This window comes from Scyliorhinus torazame, chromosome 10, assembly GCF_047496885.1.
Source record: "Scyliorhinus torazame isolate Kashiwa2021f chromosome 10, sScyTor2.1, whole genome shotgun sequence".
NCBI lineage: Eukaryota > Metazoa > Chordata > Chondrichthyes > Carcharhiniformes > Scyliorhinidae > Scyliorhinus > Scyliorhinus torazame.
In genome coordinates, this window is record NC_092716.1 from 233,291,263 (window position 1) to 233,308,607 (window position 17,345).

General features: G+C 44.8%; 1 protein-coding gene across 5 annotated transcripts in view; it reads left to right on the forward strand.

Annotated features, from left to right (window-relative positions):
* The first annotated feature begins 334 nt into the window (after positions 1-334).
* The window catches only part of caprin1b (cell cycle associated protein 1b), a 158,883-nt gene continuing 141,872 nt past the window's right edge, over positions 335-17,345 (forward strand). For 2 of the 5 annotated variants that reach the window (XM_072466579.1, XM_072466581.1), the window contains exon 1: positions 335-588. In XM_072466579.1, coding sequence (XP_072322680.1) covers positions 403-588 — 186 coding nt within the window. In that variant the 5' untranslated portion in view covers positions 335-402. Of the gene's footprint in view, positions 589-9,915; positions 10,060-17,345 lie in introns of those variants that run through there. The other 3 variants (XM_072466578.1, XM_072466576.1, XM_072466580.1) reach the window with 3 other exon arrangements.

The window sequence follows — 17,345 nt, forward strand, 5'->3', positions numbered from 1 at the left end:
TTCTCCAGTTACTGTCCTAATCACTGCCTGAAACACCTTGCAGAATAGCAGAGCCACTGATGAAACAAAGTCAGATTTAAGAGGTAAACACCGCAGACCCGTGGATGTGTGTGTTGTGACTCTGGGGACCGGTGTGAGCAGGCGCGGCGGCCAACCCCAGGCGCGGGCGGGGTCCTGAGGCGGGGACGCGAGCCGCGCTCCCGCGGCATGTGCCCGCCCCTCAGTCTCGGCGCTGCTGCTGCTGGTGTCGCGCGGACGCAGAAGCGGCCGCGTCTCTTGGTCTTTTCCCTTTCAATAAAATTCCCAACTCTTCTCTCTTTTCTTCCCCCCCCCCCCCCCCCCCCAACTTGTTTTTTTCCCTTTTAAACAAAGCTCAGTTTCTCACAAAGACCAGGAAAGAAAATGCCCGCAGCCATCGCCACAAAAGCGGCCGAATCGCGATCATCTTCCGCCGCCGGAGCTGAGGCCGCCGCGGCGGCGGTGAGTGTCCAGGCCGGCCAGGGGCAGGCGGCACAGCCGCAGAATGAGGCACTCAGACAGGTTCTCAATGTCATCGACAAGAAAGTGCGGAACATGGAGAAGAAGAAGGTAGGCAGGAGAACAGAGACCCCGCTGCAGCAACAGCGGTTCAGGAGGCTTCGGCCTTCACACAAAAAGAAAACCCGAGTTTGAAGAGCAGCTCCCTGACATCGATCGGAGCAATCATTTCCAATCTGTAGACTGGAAAGTCTGTCTCAGCCTCGCCCTCCCCCTGTCCCTCCCCACTTCAAGATAGCTACTTCAAATAGTTTACCGGAAAGATGCACGCTGTACTTCAGTACGTGAACGTGTTTTTAAAAGTAAAATTTAACCTGTTTGAAGTTAGTTTCCCATGGTTTTCCTGAGTCGCAATGTGCACCCTTTCAACTATATAGCACTTTGGCACTTTGTTGATTTTCTTAAACTAAAAGTATGTTAATTTGTAAAAGGGATGTAATTGGATTGTTAGTGGCAGGACAGACTTGAACAAGTTTGCACTTTTTAATGGCCTGGCAAAAGGGATATAGTAGATTAATGCTGGTCCATTCAAGGATGGAGGCTGGGACCACTTTTAAAAAAAAAAAACAACAAATGACATAAGTGGACATCGCTGGCTGGGCCAGCATTTAATGCTCATTCCTAATTGTCCTGGAGAAAGTGGTGGTGAGCTGCTGCCTTGAACCGCTGCAGTCCCTCAGATATAGTTACACACCCAAAGGGCTGTTAGGAAGGGAGTTCCGGATTATCACAGAATTTACAGTGCAGAAGGAGGCCATTCGGTCCATTGAGTCTGCACCTGCCCTGGGAAAGAGCACCCCTCACTAACCGAGTAACCCCAACCAACCTTTTTGGACACTTAAGGACAATTTATCATGGCCAATCCACCTAACCTACACATCTTTGGACTGTGGGAAGAAGCTGGAGCACCTGGTGGAAACCCACGCAGACACTGGGAGAACGTGCAGACTCCACACAGACAACGACCCAAGCCGGGAATCGAACCTGGGACCCTGGAGCTGTGAAACAACTGTGCTACCATGCTGCCCACTTTTTCTTAACACCAAAAATAACAATTTTTGACCCAGTGACTGAAGGAACAGAGTTCAAAGAGTCCGAGTCAGAGTTTTACAGCACAAAAAGAGGTCCTTTGGCCCATCGTGGCTGTGCCAGACATCAAACACCTATATTCTAATTACATTTTCCAGCACTTGGTCCGTAGCCTTGTATTCTATGATGTTTCAGATGCTTCTTAAATGTTGAGGGTTTCTGCCTTTCAGGCAGCGAGTTCCAGATTCCCAACACCTGGGTGAAAAAGCTTTTCCTCATATCCCCACTAAATCTGCAGTCCTTTGCTATACCTGGTTATTGACCCCTTTACTAAGGGAAAAACGTTCCTTCCTACCTACCCATCTAAGTCTCTTATACTTCTGTACACCTCAATCATGTGTTCCCCCCCCCCCCCCCCCCCCCCAAATAGCCTTCTCTGTTCCTAAGGAAAACAACCCCAGCATAACCAGCCTCTCTCCATAGCAGAAATGCTCCAGCCAGTCAACATCCTGGTGAATCTCCTCTGCGCCCTTTCTAGTGCAATCACATATTTTCTATAGTGTGGTGACCAGAACTGCACGCAGTACTCCACCTGTGGCTCCACAAAGTTTTTATACAGCTCCACCATAACCTCCCTGCTTTTATATTTTATGCCTTGGCTAATAATGTCAAGTACTCCATAGGCCTATTTAATACTTTCAGTTCAGGACAGTGTGTGTCTTGAAGAGGAACTTCCAGGTGGTGGAGTCCCCATGTTTTTACTAGATGGCAATGGTCGTGGGTTTGGAAGGTGCTGTCTGAGGAGCCATGGTGTGTTCAGTCATGCAGTACATCTTGTACATTGTACACATTGTTTTTGCCGGTGGTGAAGGGAGTAAATGTTTGTGGAAGGGATGGCAATCAAGGGGGCTGCATTGTCCTGGATGGTGTCTAGATTCTTGAGTGTTGCTGGAGCTGCACTCATCCAGGCAAGTGGTGAATATTCGATCACACTCCTAACTTGTGCCTTTTAGGTGATGGACAGGTTAGGGGGTGAGTTACTTGCTGCAAGATTCCTAGCCTCTGATCTGTTCTTGTACTCACAGTATTTATATGGCTAGTCTAGATCGGTTTCTGGTTAGTGGCAACTGCCAGGATGTTGATTAAAAACTAGTGGAAAATTTGCACTCTGGAGTCAAAAAGCTGTTGCGGTTAGGTCAATTAAAATATTAAAAATTGATAAATATTTATTAGGCAAACATATTGAGGATTATGCACCTGACAGGTTGATGTTAAGATATGAATCAGTCATGAATGGTGGAATTGCCTTGAAGGGTATAATGTTCCAAAGTTCTACCCCAAAGTCATGAGTTCTCAGAGAAGAATATTTGGACTCTGGACTAAGCACAACTAATAGTAACAAAACCAAATTTCAGGACACATTTTAACAAAAATGTAATGTTTAAATAACAAATATACAACCAAAAAACACAACTAGTTTAATCCACTTGAAGATAACAATGGCATGATAAAAAAAACAATGCTTGCTCATAAAAAAGAGAAATTCTTAATAAATGCATACGCATGTAAACACACTGGAGCTTGCTTAAGGTGGAAAGAACTTGAGAGTTTTTTAGGGGGAGGAGGGGTGTACAGGTTGGGGCAGCTTACTCGATTTCACGAGCCTGTGCCACAGCACAGTTCTGAAATTCTAACCAGTTGAAAGGCACATTAAACCATTTTCATAATTTTAAGGGGTGATAACCGCCATAATGCATTTCATTATGTGGGGCCATTATATGGCCAAATAACAGGATGTGGCTTCAGCCAGCCAACCATACCAAACTGGCACCATATTGCGGTGTTGGGCAGAGACGACCTATGCCAGATGGAGGATCACAAACTATTCCTCATAAAGATGGATTCCTGAAGTGATTTATAGAGATAGTGATGCATCTGAAACATAGAGCATACAGTGCAGAAGGAGGCCATTCGGCCCATCGAGTCTGCACCGACCCACTTAAGCCCTCAATTCCACCTTATCCCTGTAACCGAATAACCCCATCTAACCTTTTTTGGTTATTAAGGCCAATTTATCATGGCCAATCCACCTAACCTGCACGTCTTTGGACTGCGGGAGGAAACCAGAGCACCCGGAGGAAACCCACGCAGACACGGAGAACGTACAGACTCCCCACAGACCGTGACCCAGCAGGGAATCGAACCTGGGACCCTGCCGCTGTGAAGTCACAGTTCTAATCACTTGTGCTACTGTGCTGCCCAGACCTCTGATTGGAACAGCATGAACCCATCTCATTATTTCATCCAAAACCCTACCTGTCAAAGCAGCTTTAGAGAGTTGCCTGACTGCTGCTAAAAAGCAGAAAGAATTTACGAAAGGTTTTGACATGTCATGATCAAACTTTCATTACTTCCCCCACCCTCATCATTCTATGGAGGCTCTGCTCATCTTAACTATTGACAAAATAATGTATAGTGAATGAATAGTTTAACTGAACAGGTTTATGTGGTATATATATATGTCCAAAGATGTAAATTTTTGATCTAGTCAGGCTAGTTGCTGAACAGTTTTAAACCTGTCCTATGCTCAGATTGCAAAAATGCCACGTGTTGCTTCAGTCCACTTGAAGACTATGAGGAATAACTATTTTGGGGACGGCCCAGTGGTTAGTACTGCTGTCTCACTGCACCAAGGACCCGGGTTCAATCTTGGCCCTGGGTCACTGTCCGTGTGGAGTTTGCGCATTCTCCCCTACCTACGTGAGTCTCACTCTAACAACCCAAAGATATGCTGGGTAAGTGGATTGGCCACACTAAATTGCCCCTTAATTGGAAACATTTAAAAAAAGGAATAGCTTTTGTGTGTTTGATTTGCGTTGTCAACATTCCATACTGAGTAGGAATGCATTCTCAATGTTTCTTTTTGAGGTTTATATGCTATTTTAACTTTATTTGCGAACAGTTTTCAAAATAATGTAATGGGAAAAGTGTAGGTACAATATTCTTACATGTCAGAAATTGTCAGATCAAAAATTGTTAGACCTCCAGAGTATACAATGTCTAAATATTCTTTTCCCAGTTGCCTTCCATTTAGCTGCTGCTGTGTATGAGTTTCTGGTTGCCAGTAGACTTCACATCATTGAATGGCCATTCGTTTTGTGAGTTTGCTTGCTCCATGTTGGCAGACTGGCTAAGCGTGGAACCAAACCAAGCACAATTTGTTCTCAATCATTGCGCGCAAACTTTTCACTGCCGCTCTGGAGGTTCAGACACCAGTTAACTTTTTTTTAACCTTACTGGCTAAGGGCTAGTCAGAAACTTGATGTTCTATTTGGGTCAGCTAACTTAACACAGAAACTAAACCATTGAGAGGGGCGGCACGGAGTAATAGTTAGCACTACTGCCTCACGGTGCCAAGGACCCGGTTCGATCCTGGCCCCGGGTCACTGGCCGTGTGGAATTTGCACATTCTCCCTATGTCTGCATGGGTGTCGCACAACCCAAAGATGTGCAGGCTAGGTGGATTGGCCACGCTAAATTGCCCCTTAATTGGGGAAAAAAAGAATTGGGTACTCTAAATTTTTTTTAAAACTAAACCATTGAGGGAACTTCTTACTTTAAATTGTTTCTAGGTGAAAATCATGTACATTTCAGATGCATTTTTAAAAATAATGTACTTTTGCCTTTTAAATGGAAAGATTTATTTTTGAATTAAAATATCTATGGTAGAGAAAATACTTTCTGCACTACTCACATGCTTTGCAGTTTGATGGTGCCCTTTTTCTGTGGAAAAAGACTGGGAATAGACTGAATAAAATATTACATCAAGGCCAAAATATTGTATGTTATGTGAACTATTTTGTGTTTTTGCTCTTTTCATGTCTTTCTCATCCTCTCATTCGTCTTTTCTGCCCTGGCTCAACTCTGCTCCACCATGTCATATAACAAAGCAGTTTAGGTCAGACAAGAATCGGGCATATTCTCTATTCTTCCCAAAAGATCAAACCTTTTCAAGTACCCTATCAAAATCCAGCGACTACCAATTATACCATTCAAACGTAAACTGTATAACTGTCCATACCAGGTAATTTTTCATCACCGCAGAAATCAATCATAATGGCACTGTGTGCTGGCTATTTGGGAGCGTTCAGAAAGCACTTGTACCTCACTAAAAGTACAATTAGCTTAATTACTTTTTAGTGCCTACTATTTAAAGTTATATGACGAAAGGAACTGTGAAGTTATTTGAAATTTACTAATTTCATGCAAGTCAAAGAGGTTGAAGCTAGTGCTGCAGGGTGAATGATGGTGGCTCCTGCTGCCCATGACTCTCTTGCGTTCCTGAATTCCTACTGCAATCCTGGAAATATTGCAGTTTCTAGTACATTTAAAATGGACTAGGGCAAAAGTCAGTGCTCTGTTTCTAATTGTTTTCATTCAGACCCCAACATCTTGCACGAGCTGCTGCCTTTAGTTTACTTCGATTTAATTCATAACTTTTAATGGTACACTACACATCTTCTGCAGGGCGCATGGAGTTCCCTAATGTTTATAGAGTAATTGCATTAACACCAGTGTGCCCACTAAAATGGCAGAGACTGTGTGTGACCAACTATACATTCTGAGGCAGTTAAATGGGAAAGTCTGTTTCATTCGAACTAAAGCTTGTTGGTGCATCCTGTTAAGTTGGTAGCAAGAGGGACCTCCATTTTCAATTAGCATGGATTGGAACAGTGGAAAATAACCAGGTCTGAGGCAATTACTTACAACTGTGGTTGAACCACAGGAACTTTTATGAAATTGGCCCCTGGTTTGCTTTTGGCCAGTAACAATCGGCATACTGTGAACACTGATTGTGTGCAGCTCATGCACCGATGGGACGGTAACATATTGGTTAGCACAGTTGCTTCACAGCTCCAGGGTCCCAGGTTCGATTCCCGGCTTGGGTCACTATCTGTGTGGAGTCCGCACGTTCTCCCCGTGTGTACATGGGTTTCCTCTGGGTGCTCTGGTTTCCTCCCACAGTCCAAAGATGTGCAGGTTAGGTGGATCGACCATTCTAAATTGCCCTTGGGCAAAAAGGTTAGGTGGGGTTACGGGGACAAAAGGGGATAGGCTGGAGGTGTGGGGCTTAAGTAGGGTGCTCTTTCCAAGGGCCGGTGCAGACTCGATGGGCTGAAAGGCCTCCTGCGCTGTAAATTCTATTCCATTCACCTGAGGAAGGAGCAGTGCTCCGAAAGCTAGTATTTGAAACAAACCTGTTGGACTTTAACCTGGTGTTGTAAGATTTCTTACTGTAAATTCTATGATTATTCTATGGGACAATTTCCAACACTCTTGTGCAATCAAAACTATATCGACTGACACTATAGGTGAACAAGCATGAAGATACACAATTCCTGAAGGAACGAAACTCCACATCTGTTGTAATTTGTTTTCAGTTCCGGGAGATTGACTGGTAGTAATTAACAATTATCACATCTTTAAAATAGTACAGAAAGCCACTAATATCTGTAACAGGTTTAGTTTGCATCCATTTAACAAATGCAGCGCCTAACAAATGAATGGCATTCAATATCTGTCAGTGTTGAGGCAGACAATTTGCTGTTTTCCAGACGGTAACTGGAATAGTACAACTCTGGCAGCAACTTTTAGAAATTCATAGTTAAACATGCATTTGTTCCTCACCTACGGTTGCTATACCTAGGAATAACAGTGACAATAGCCTCATTGTTATTTTGATGACAAATTCTGGCCTGTTGTGTCTATGCTTGTTAGTTTCTGGCTGTTTCGTTGATAGTCGAGCAAATCCAAATTGAGGCAAGACTTGATGGTTTGTTCTAATAGCATGAATGAATACTGGGCTTAGGAGACACTAAGCTGTGAACTTTGCTCATTACTGAATGCTGACTTGCTGAATTTAAAAAAACCAAACATGTAGGCAATAAATTGAAGCCTGGATTAAGCAATGTATAGTAAGCGTATTGTGTGTCATCTGTGACTCCAATAAATCACTGTATGCAACTATTTCTTGGTGTAATTGGTTCGGATGTTTTAGCTAAGGCACTGAGTACTTCTGTTTCTCTTTTGTTAAATACCCCTCTAGATTATGTAATGAAATGATTGTTTCAATGGTTTTTGTACACTTAGCCATCTATTAAAAGAAGAGCATTAAAAGCACGATTGCATTTTTGCAATCTAGTAATGGGAATTAGCCTTAAAATCTGTTTGAGGTATGAAAAGTTCTGTAATGGGAAAAAACAAAATGGAATCAAGTTATTTAGTTATGCATGGTGTAATTTCTTAAGTTAATTGTAAATTTCAGAATCAAGAAGAGCCAAGTGTTTGCCGTGGTTCTGTTGGGCATTTATTGCATGAAAAATACAATGATGTTCATTGGGCCCTTGTTCGTTTTACTGATCTAAGGGTTAATTTGCTTTCTACATGTTGTATGGTGCTGATGGGCTGCATGTGGCAGAAATTGAAGGGCACCCTACATGACTGACAAAAGTCCTTGACCTGTCTGCAGACTTTGACAGTGGCACCATCCTCCTCCAAAACCTCTTCACTGTTGCCAGATGTGTGGGAATTTCACCCAGTTCCATTCTTACCTGTCTAGCTGCAGCCAGAGAATTGCTTGCAATGGCTTCTCACTCTGACCCCACAGTTGGCTACCTCCTACTTCACATCTACTTGTTGTCTTTTGCCGATATTATTCTAAAACACTGCATTATTCTAAAACACTGCAGTGGCTTTCGCATGTACACTGACGATAGCCAACTCTTATGCCACCAACTCTCTGGACTCCACTATTTCTAAATCATCAGGCTGCTTGACTGACATCTAGTACTGATGTGCAGAAATTGCTTCCAATTAAATATTGGGAAGACTAAGGCAATGTTTCTAGCCCCTGCTCAAAACTAAGTTTCCCTAGCTCCTGATTCCATCCCTCTTCCTGGTAACAGTCTGAGATTAAACCAGTCAGTTTGCAACCTCAGTGCCACAATTATTCCTGAGATGAGCTTCTGACTTCACATTTGCATTTAATTTAGTTCCCTGTCTCGGCTCATCTGTGGAAACCCTTACTTCTAGGCTTGACTATTTAAATGCACTCCTGGCTGGTCTTCTACATTCTTCCCTCTACCTAAAGCACTCAAACGGGCTGCATTTCCCTGGGTGGTGTCATTTTGAGTGTTGTTGAGCTGCATTCATTAGGCAAGTGGAGAGTATTCCATCACAGTCCTGACTTGTGCCTTGTAACAGACCTTGGGAAGTCAGAGTTGAGTTATTCACCACAGGATTCATAGCCTTTCCTGTGTTCGTGTAGCTGCAGTATTCATATGGTTAGATTAAAAACACATTACTGCGGAAGCTGGAATCTGAAACAAAAACAAAATGCTGCATAATCTCAGCAAGTCTGACAGCATCTGTGGAGAGAGGACGGAGCTAATGTTTTGAGTCTGGATAACTTTGTCAAAGCTGACAGAGTCATCCAGACTCTAAATGTTAGCTCCATTCTCTCTTTTTATATGGTTAGTTTCTGTTCAAAGATACCCCCAATGATGGACTCCTATTTGCCAATATAAACATACAAATTAGGGGCAGGAGTAGGCCACTCGACCCCTTGAGCTTGTTCCACAGTTCAACTTCACCAGGTTGACACCTCAACATTAAGTCCTTCATTGTAGGAATCAACCTAGTGAACCCTTCTTGAACTGTCCCCAATGCAAATGTTTCCTTCTTTAAATAAGGAAAATGGAACTGTAAGCGTTACTAGTAATTGTGGTTCCATGAATGCCCTGTACAGTTGTAGCTGTATTTTTATGCATCTTCTCCCTTTCTGATATTTAATTACAACTTATTACTCCAAGGGAGGATAGTTTCTTTCTTCAAATTTTGTTTCTTTTCAGTGTCCAGGACCAAATGCCTGTTGCATGATCACTGCTAACGCAGCTTACGGACAGGTGTAAAGCTTACCAATATTTTACCAATTTACTGGCGTTCTTTGAAGGAGTCGCATCCTGTGAATAAAGGGGGAACCGTTGGATGTACTGTACTTAGATTTCCAGAAGACATTTGACAAGGTGCCATATCAAAGGTTATTGCATAAAATTGCATAACCCCGCTCCCGCGGCGCATGCCCGCCCCTCAGTCTCGGCGCTGCTGGTGTCGCGCGGACGGAGAAGCGTCTCTTGGTCTTTTCCCTTGCAATAAAATTCCCAACTTTCTCCTCCCCCCACCCCTGTTTTTTTCCCCTTTTAAACAAAGCTCAGTTTCTCACAAAGATCAGGAGAGAAAATGCCCCCAGCCACCGCCACAAAAGCGGCCGAATCGCGATCATCTTCCGCCGCTGGAGCTGAGGCCGCCGTCGCTGCTGCGGCGGCGGTGAGTGTCCAGGCCGGCCAGGGGCAGGCGGCATAGCCGCAGAATGAGGCACTCGGACAGGTTCTCAATGTCATCGACAAGAAAGTGCGGAACATGGAGAAGAAGAAGGTAGGAAGGAGAGGCCTGGCGGCCAGGGTTTCGGCGGCGACCGCGAGGCCGGACCTGGGGGTGGGGAGCAGCTGGCTCGTTGCCAATCGCAAGCCGCTCGACACGGGCATGTGCGGAAGGCCTTGCGGAGCAGGGGCAGCCTCGGGTGTGGGAGCTGCTGTCGGTGAATCTCCCACACAATGTGAGAGGGTGGCGGGGACGATGTTGATCCGAAAGGAGCTGCTGGACTGCATTTGCTAACTTTAAAATGTGTGCTTGTTTGATTTATTCAAACACACGTAGGCTGGCTGCATTATTTAATGTATTTACCGTCCAGTTTCTATTGTGCCCGTTTAGTTTCTAAATACTACAGTAGAATTACTGGACGGATACTTCATGGTGAAATTCGGTGAATCTTAACTCACTGAAGTCTTCACTACAAGCTGCATGACTGGCCCATTTGTTTACCATTGATCAGTCTGCTTTTTGTTACCACCTCTCCCTCAAATGGCATTTATGGAGGGGATATTCAGCGTCACCTGTGACTCAATAGGAGTCATGGGCTCATATGCTTCACTCTTGCAGCCTGTGCGCACACCAGCAGATTGATTACTGAGGAAATGCAGCCCTGCCAGAGGTACCAGTTTGTGGATTAAGCGTTAATCACAGCACCGTCAGGTGGGTGTGAAAGGCTCCTTAGCTTTACTCGAACAGGAGTTGCAGAGTTCTTCTGGTGTCCTGGCCATCATTTATACCTGCATGAGTTGGGCAGCACGGTAGCATAGTGATTAGCACAATTGCTTCACAGCTCCAGGGTCCCAGGTTCGATTCCCGGCTTGGGTCACTGTCTGTGCGGAGTCTGCACGCTCTCCCCGTGTGTGCGTGGGTTTTCTCCGGGTGCTCCGGTTTCCTCCCACAGTCCAAAGATGTGATGGTTAGGTGGATTGACCATGCTAAATTGCCCTTAGTGTCCAAAATTACCCTCCGTGTTGGGTGGGGTACTGGGATATGGGGATAGGATGGGGGTGTGGGCTTGGGTAGGGTGCTCTTTCCAAGAGCCGGTGCAGACTCGATGGGCCGAATGGCCTCCTTCTGCACTGTAAATTCTATGATTCTATGAAAATAAAAGTTCATGATGTAAAGGGTAATCTATTAAGCATGGATTGAAGGTTGGTTAGCAAACAAGAAACAGTTGGCATAAATGGGTCTTTTTGTGGTTGGCAGGATGTGATGAGTGATGTGCCACATTGATCAGTGCTGAGGCCTCAACATTTATAGAATTCATATAAATGACTCGGATGAAGGGGCTAATGTTATGGTTATAACCTTGCTGACGACGCACAGGTAGGAAACTGAATTATGAAGAGGATATGAGGAGGCTACAAAAAGACAAAGGTTAAGTGAGTGGGCAGAAATCTGGCAAATGTCACTGTCCCAGACGACCATAGGTTTCTCTCCCCTTTGAGAGATGACTGGTGGTGATTTAACCTTAAGATCACTACACCTCCGGCGAGGGGCAAGGTTGAGAAGGTGGGGCCATCATGAATAACCTTTGTCGATACAGGAATTGAACCAGCGCTGTTGGCTTTGCCTCGTATCACGAACCAGGAGTAGAATGTGGACACGTGAAATTGTCCATTTTGACGGGAAGAATAAAAAAGCTTATTATCTAAATAGTGAGAGATTGCAGAGCCCTGAGGAGTAGAAGGACCTGGGTGTTCTAGTAAATGAATTGTAAGGCTGGTCTACAGGTACAGCAAGTAATTAGGAAGGCTAGTAGAATGTTATCATTTATTGTGAGAAGAATTGATCACAAAGTTGGGAAAGTTATGTTTTCTCTGCGGGTCATGAATTTCTGAACTCTTCCTCGCCAAACAGATTCTTGATTAACAAGGGGGTGAAAGGTTATCGGAGGTGGGCAGAAATGTGGGGTTGAGGTTACAATCAAAGAACAAAGAAATGTACAGCATAGGAACAGGCCCTTCGGCCCTCCAAGCCCGTGCCGACCATGCTGCCCGACTAAACTACAATCTTCTACACTTCCTGGGTCCGTATCCTTCTATTCCCATCCTATTCATATATTTGTCAAGATGCCCCTTAAATGTCCCTATCGTCCCTGCTTCCACTACCTCCTCCGGTAGCGAGTTCCAGGCACCCACTACCCTCTGCGTAAAAAAACTTGCCTTGTACATCTACTCTAAACCTTGCCCCTCTCACCTTAAACCTATGCCCCCTAGTAATTGACCCCTCTACCCTGGGGAAAAGCCTCTGACTATCCACTCTGTCTATGCCCCTCATAATTTTGTAGACCTCTATCAGGTCTCCCCTCAACCTCCTTCGTTCCAGTGAGAACAAACCGAGTTTATTCAACCGCTCCTCATAGCTAATGCCCTCCATACCAGGCAACATTCTGGTAAATCTCTTCTGCACCCTCTCTAAAGCCTCCACATCCTTCTGGTAGTGTGGCGACCAGAATTGAACACTATACTCCAAGTGTGGCCTAACTAAGGTTCTATACAGCTGCAACATGACTTGCCAATTCTTATACTCAATGCCCCGGCCAATGAAGGCAAGCATGCCGTATGCCTTCTTGACTACCTTCTCCACCTGTGTTGCCCCTTTCAATGACCTGTGGACCTGTACTCCTAGATCTCTTTGACTTTCAATACTCTTGAGGGTTCTACCATTCACTGTATATTCCCTACCTGCATTAGACCTTCCAAAATGCATTACCTCACATTTGTCCGGATTAAACTCCATCTGCCATCTCTCCGCCCAAGTCTCCAGACAATCTAAATCCTGCTGTATCCTCCGACAGTCCTCATCGCTATCCGCAATTCCACCAACCTTTGTGTCGTCTGCAAACTTACTAATCAGACCAGTTACATTTTCCTCCAAATCATTTATATATACTACAAAGAGCAAAGGTCCCAGCACTGATCCCTGTGGAACACCACCGGTCACAACCCTCCAATTAGAAAAGCATCCCTCCATTGCTACTCTCTGCCTTCTATGGCCTAGCCAGTTCTGTATCCGCCTTGCCAGCTCACCCCTGATCCCGTGTGACTTCACCTTTTGTACTAGTCTACCATGAGGGATCTTGTCAAAGGCCTTACTGAAGTCCATATAGACAACATCTACTGCCCTACCTGCATCAATCATCTTAGTGACCTCCTCGAAAAACTCTATCAAGTTAGTGAGACACGACCTCCCCTTCACAAAACCGTGCTGCCTCTCACTAATACGTCCATTTGCTTCCAAATGGGAGTCGATCCTGTCTCGAAGAATTCTCTCCAGTAATTTCCCTACCACTGAAGTAAGGCTCACCGGCCTGTAGTTCCCTGGATTATCCTTGCTACCCTTCTTAAACAGAGGAACAACATTGGCTATTCTCCAGTCCTCCGGGACATCCCCTGAAGACAGCGAGGATCCAAAGATTTCTGTCAAGGCCTCAGCAATTTCCTCTCCAGCCTCCTTCAGTATCCTGGGGTAGATCCCATCAGGCCCTGGGGACTTACCTACCTTAATATTTTTTAAGACACCCAACACCTCGTCTTTTTGGATCACAATATGACCCAGGCTATCTACACCCCCTTTTCCAGACTCAACATCTACCAATTCCTTCTCTTTGGTGAATACTGAGGCAAAGTATTCATTTAGTACCTCGCCCATTTCCTCTGGCTCCACACATAGATTCCCTTGCCTATCCTTCAGTGGGCCAACTCTTTCCCTGGCTACCCTCTTGCTTTTTATGTACGTGTAAAAAGCCTTGGGATTTTCCTTAACCCTATTTGCCAATGACTTTTCGTGACCCCTTCTAACCCTCCTGACTCCTTGCTTAAGTTCCTTCCTACTTTCCTTATATTCCACGCAGGCTTCGTCTGTTCCCAGCCTTTTAGCCCTGACAAATGCCTCCTTTTTCTTTTTGACGAGGCCTGCAATATCACTCGTCATCCAAGGTTCCCGAAAATTGCCGTATTTATCTTTCTTCCTCACAGGAACATGCCGGTCCTGTATTCCTTTCAACTGCCACTTGAAAGCCTCCCACATGTCAGATGTTGATTTGCCCTCAAACATCCGCCCCAATCTATGTTCTTCAGTTCCCGCCTAATATTGTTATAATTAGCCTTCCCCCAATTTAGCACATTCATCCTCGGACCACTCTTATCCTTGTCCACCAGTACTTTAAAATTTACTGAATTGTGGTCACTGTTACCGAAATGCTCCCCTACTGAAACATCTACCACCTGGCCGGGCTCATTCCCCAATACCAGGTCCAGTACCGCCCCTTCCCTAGTTGGACTGTCTACATATTGTTTTAAGAAGCCCTCCTGGATGCTCCTTACAAACTCCGCCCCGTCTAAGCCCCTGGCACTAAGTGAGTCCCAGTCAATATTGGGGAAGTTGAAGTCTCCCATCACCACAACCCTGTTGTTTTTACTCTTTTCCAAAATCTGTCTACCCATCTGCTCCTCTATCTCCCGCTGGCTGTTGGGAGGCCTGTAGTATACCCCCAACATTGTGACTGCACCCTTCTTATTCCTGATCTCTACCCATATAGCCTCACTGCCCTCTGAGGTGTCCTCTCGCAGTACAGCTGTGATATTCTCCCGAACAAGTAGCGCAACTCCACCTCCCCTTTTACATCCCCCTCTATCCCGCCTGAAACATCTAAATCCTGGAACGTTTAGCTGCCAATCCTGCCCTTCCCTCAACCAGGTCTCTGTAATGGCAACAACATCATAGTTCCAAGTACTAATCCAAGCTCTAAGTTCATCTGCCTTACCCGTAATGCTCCTTGCATTAAAACATATGCACTTCAGGCCACCAGACCCGCTGTGTTCAGCAACTTCTCCCTGTCTGCTCTGCCTCAGAGCCACACTGTCCCTATTCCCTAGTTCTCCCTCAATGCTCTCACCTTCTGACCTATTGCTCCCGTGCCCACCCCCCTGCCATACTAGTTTAAACCCTCCCGTGTGACACCAGCAAACCTCGCGGCCAGGATCAGATATAATCTTGTTGAATTGTGGAACAGGCTCAAGGGGTCGAGTGGCCTACTCCTCCTAATTTGTGTGTTTGTATTGGCAAATAGGAATAATCTGCAGTGGATGTTACTAATGCTATGGCTTTTTTTTTTTGTTTTTTTGCTGACCTCAAATAGTCTGGTCAGCTACCCTTCTCCTGCAGGTCAGGAATGTGGGTTGTGCAATTTAAATCTGAAGAAGGTTCCTGCTGCTCCATATGTGCACCCTTATCAGGAAGTGCCGTAAATGATAAGTGGGAAAAATTAGAGAAGGCCAGCAAAGAAAATACTACTTAATAAACCACTGTGGATGTTATTGAAAAAAAATCATGGATACTTGTTGTGCTAATACATTAAAAACAAACAGATGAACTGATGGTGCAAATAGAGATTAATAAGTACGATTTAATAGCCATTACAGAGACTTGGCTGCAGGATGGCATAGATTGGGACCTACATTTTGACGGGTGTGAGACATTTACGAAGGATAGGCAAATGAGAAAAGGTGGAGGGTGAATTAAAGATGGCTGCATACTAGAGAGGGAAACCAGAGCAGAGAAGAGTTTGGGTAGAGATTAGGAAGTGGAAAGGCAAGAAGTCGCTTGTGGGAGTGGTGGACAGGCACCTCAACAGTGATCATAGGACGGGATATCAAAGAAGAAATAATGGGAACTTGCCAGAAAGGTACGCCGATTATCATGGGGGATTCTAATCTACATATAGACTGGAGTAATCAGGTGGTCAAATGTAGTCTAGATGACAAATTCGTAGAATATTTTTGGGATAATTTCTTTCAGCATTTTCTGGAGCCAACCAGGAAGTGGGCTATACTTGTCCTGATATTGTGCAATAAAATAGGATGAATTAGTTATCTCTGTGAAGGTGTCTCTAAGTAGCAGTGATTGGAGAATTCATAGAATTTCTACAATGCAGAAGGAGGAAATCCCACAGACACTGAGAGAATGTACAAACTCCACACAGTCACCCGAGGCCGTTATTGAACCTGGGCCCTGGTGCTGCGAGGCTGCAGTGCTGACCACTGTGCCACCCCACAATAGTAATATAATATGATTGAATTTTTCATTTAGTTTGAGTGAGGAGAGTGGGTCTATGACTAGTATTTTAAACTTGAATAAAGGCAGTTGAGGGAATAAAAGCAAAGCTAGCAAATGTGAACTGGCAATTTAGATTAAGGGACCGATCAATAGTCATGCCAAACATTTAAGGTGATATGTCAGAATGCACAGAATAGATACATTCCAACAAGAGAGAGAAATTCCAAGGGGAGGACCCACACCCACTCTGCAGTTACCTGGAAAAGTTAAAGACAGTATCAGTTTTAAAGAAAAAGCATAAAATTGCACAAAGTTGGATGGCAGATCAGGATTGGACATGATACAAAAACCAACAAATAATGACTAAAAGAGTAATGAGGGGGACGGGAATTAGAGTACGATAAAAGCTAGCTAGAAATACAAAGACAGGCGGTAAGAGTTCCTAGTGTAGCCACCTGGGTTGGCCACTTCCTGACTTAAAATGGAGAACCGCAAAGGCTGAAGGGAAATTCAGCCAACACAGGCAAAGACTAGCAAATACAGAAATCGTGTATTGAAACCTGTAAGAAACCAGACAGCACTGAAGCCAGCAGCCATCTGCATAGCAATGAGCAATTCCAAGGCACAATTGCAGCAGTTAAGGTGAATAAAGCCAAGTCAGACTCCTCGGTGCCAGCAGGAGCCAAGACAAAGGAAGGCCAACGGACATTTAGCGATCAGGGAACAACTCCAGTATTGGAGAAATCGATCCAAGTGATCGGAACGCAGTCCAATCACTGGGAATCAGGTACGGGGTCCGCCCCGAAGGGCGGGAAGCCCCTGGGTACTATAAAGTAAAGCCCCCAAGTTCAAATCTGTCTTCTTGACAGGGTCACTCAGCAATGCGAAGCAACCCCTGAGAGTGAACTGTCCAGCGGCCGCCAACCAAGTAAGTCTCAAGCCAACACTCGCTACGAGATAGGCGCTCCTAGCTACCAGTCCATACCAGCTTTTGAATCCTGCAGACTCAGGACCTGATCGAAAGGCCATTTGTTCCCCTGACCTGGTGGGCCAGTCCGAAGCTAAGTATAGGCTTTTTAGTGATAGGAATAGTCTAGAAAGTAGAGTTTATGCATGAGTAGTGATTTACTGTGTATAATAAATGTGTTTTGATTTGAATCTTACTAATTGGTGTGTTGAGTTATTGATCATTGCTTGAACTTGAACCTCGTGGCGGTATAAAGATACCT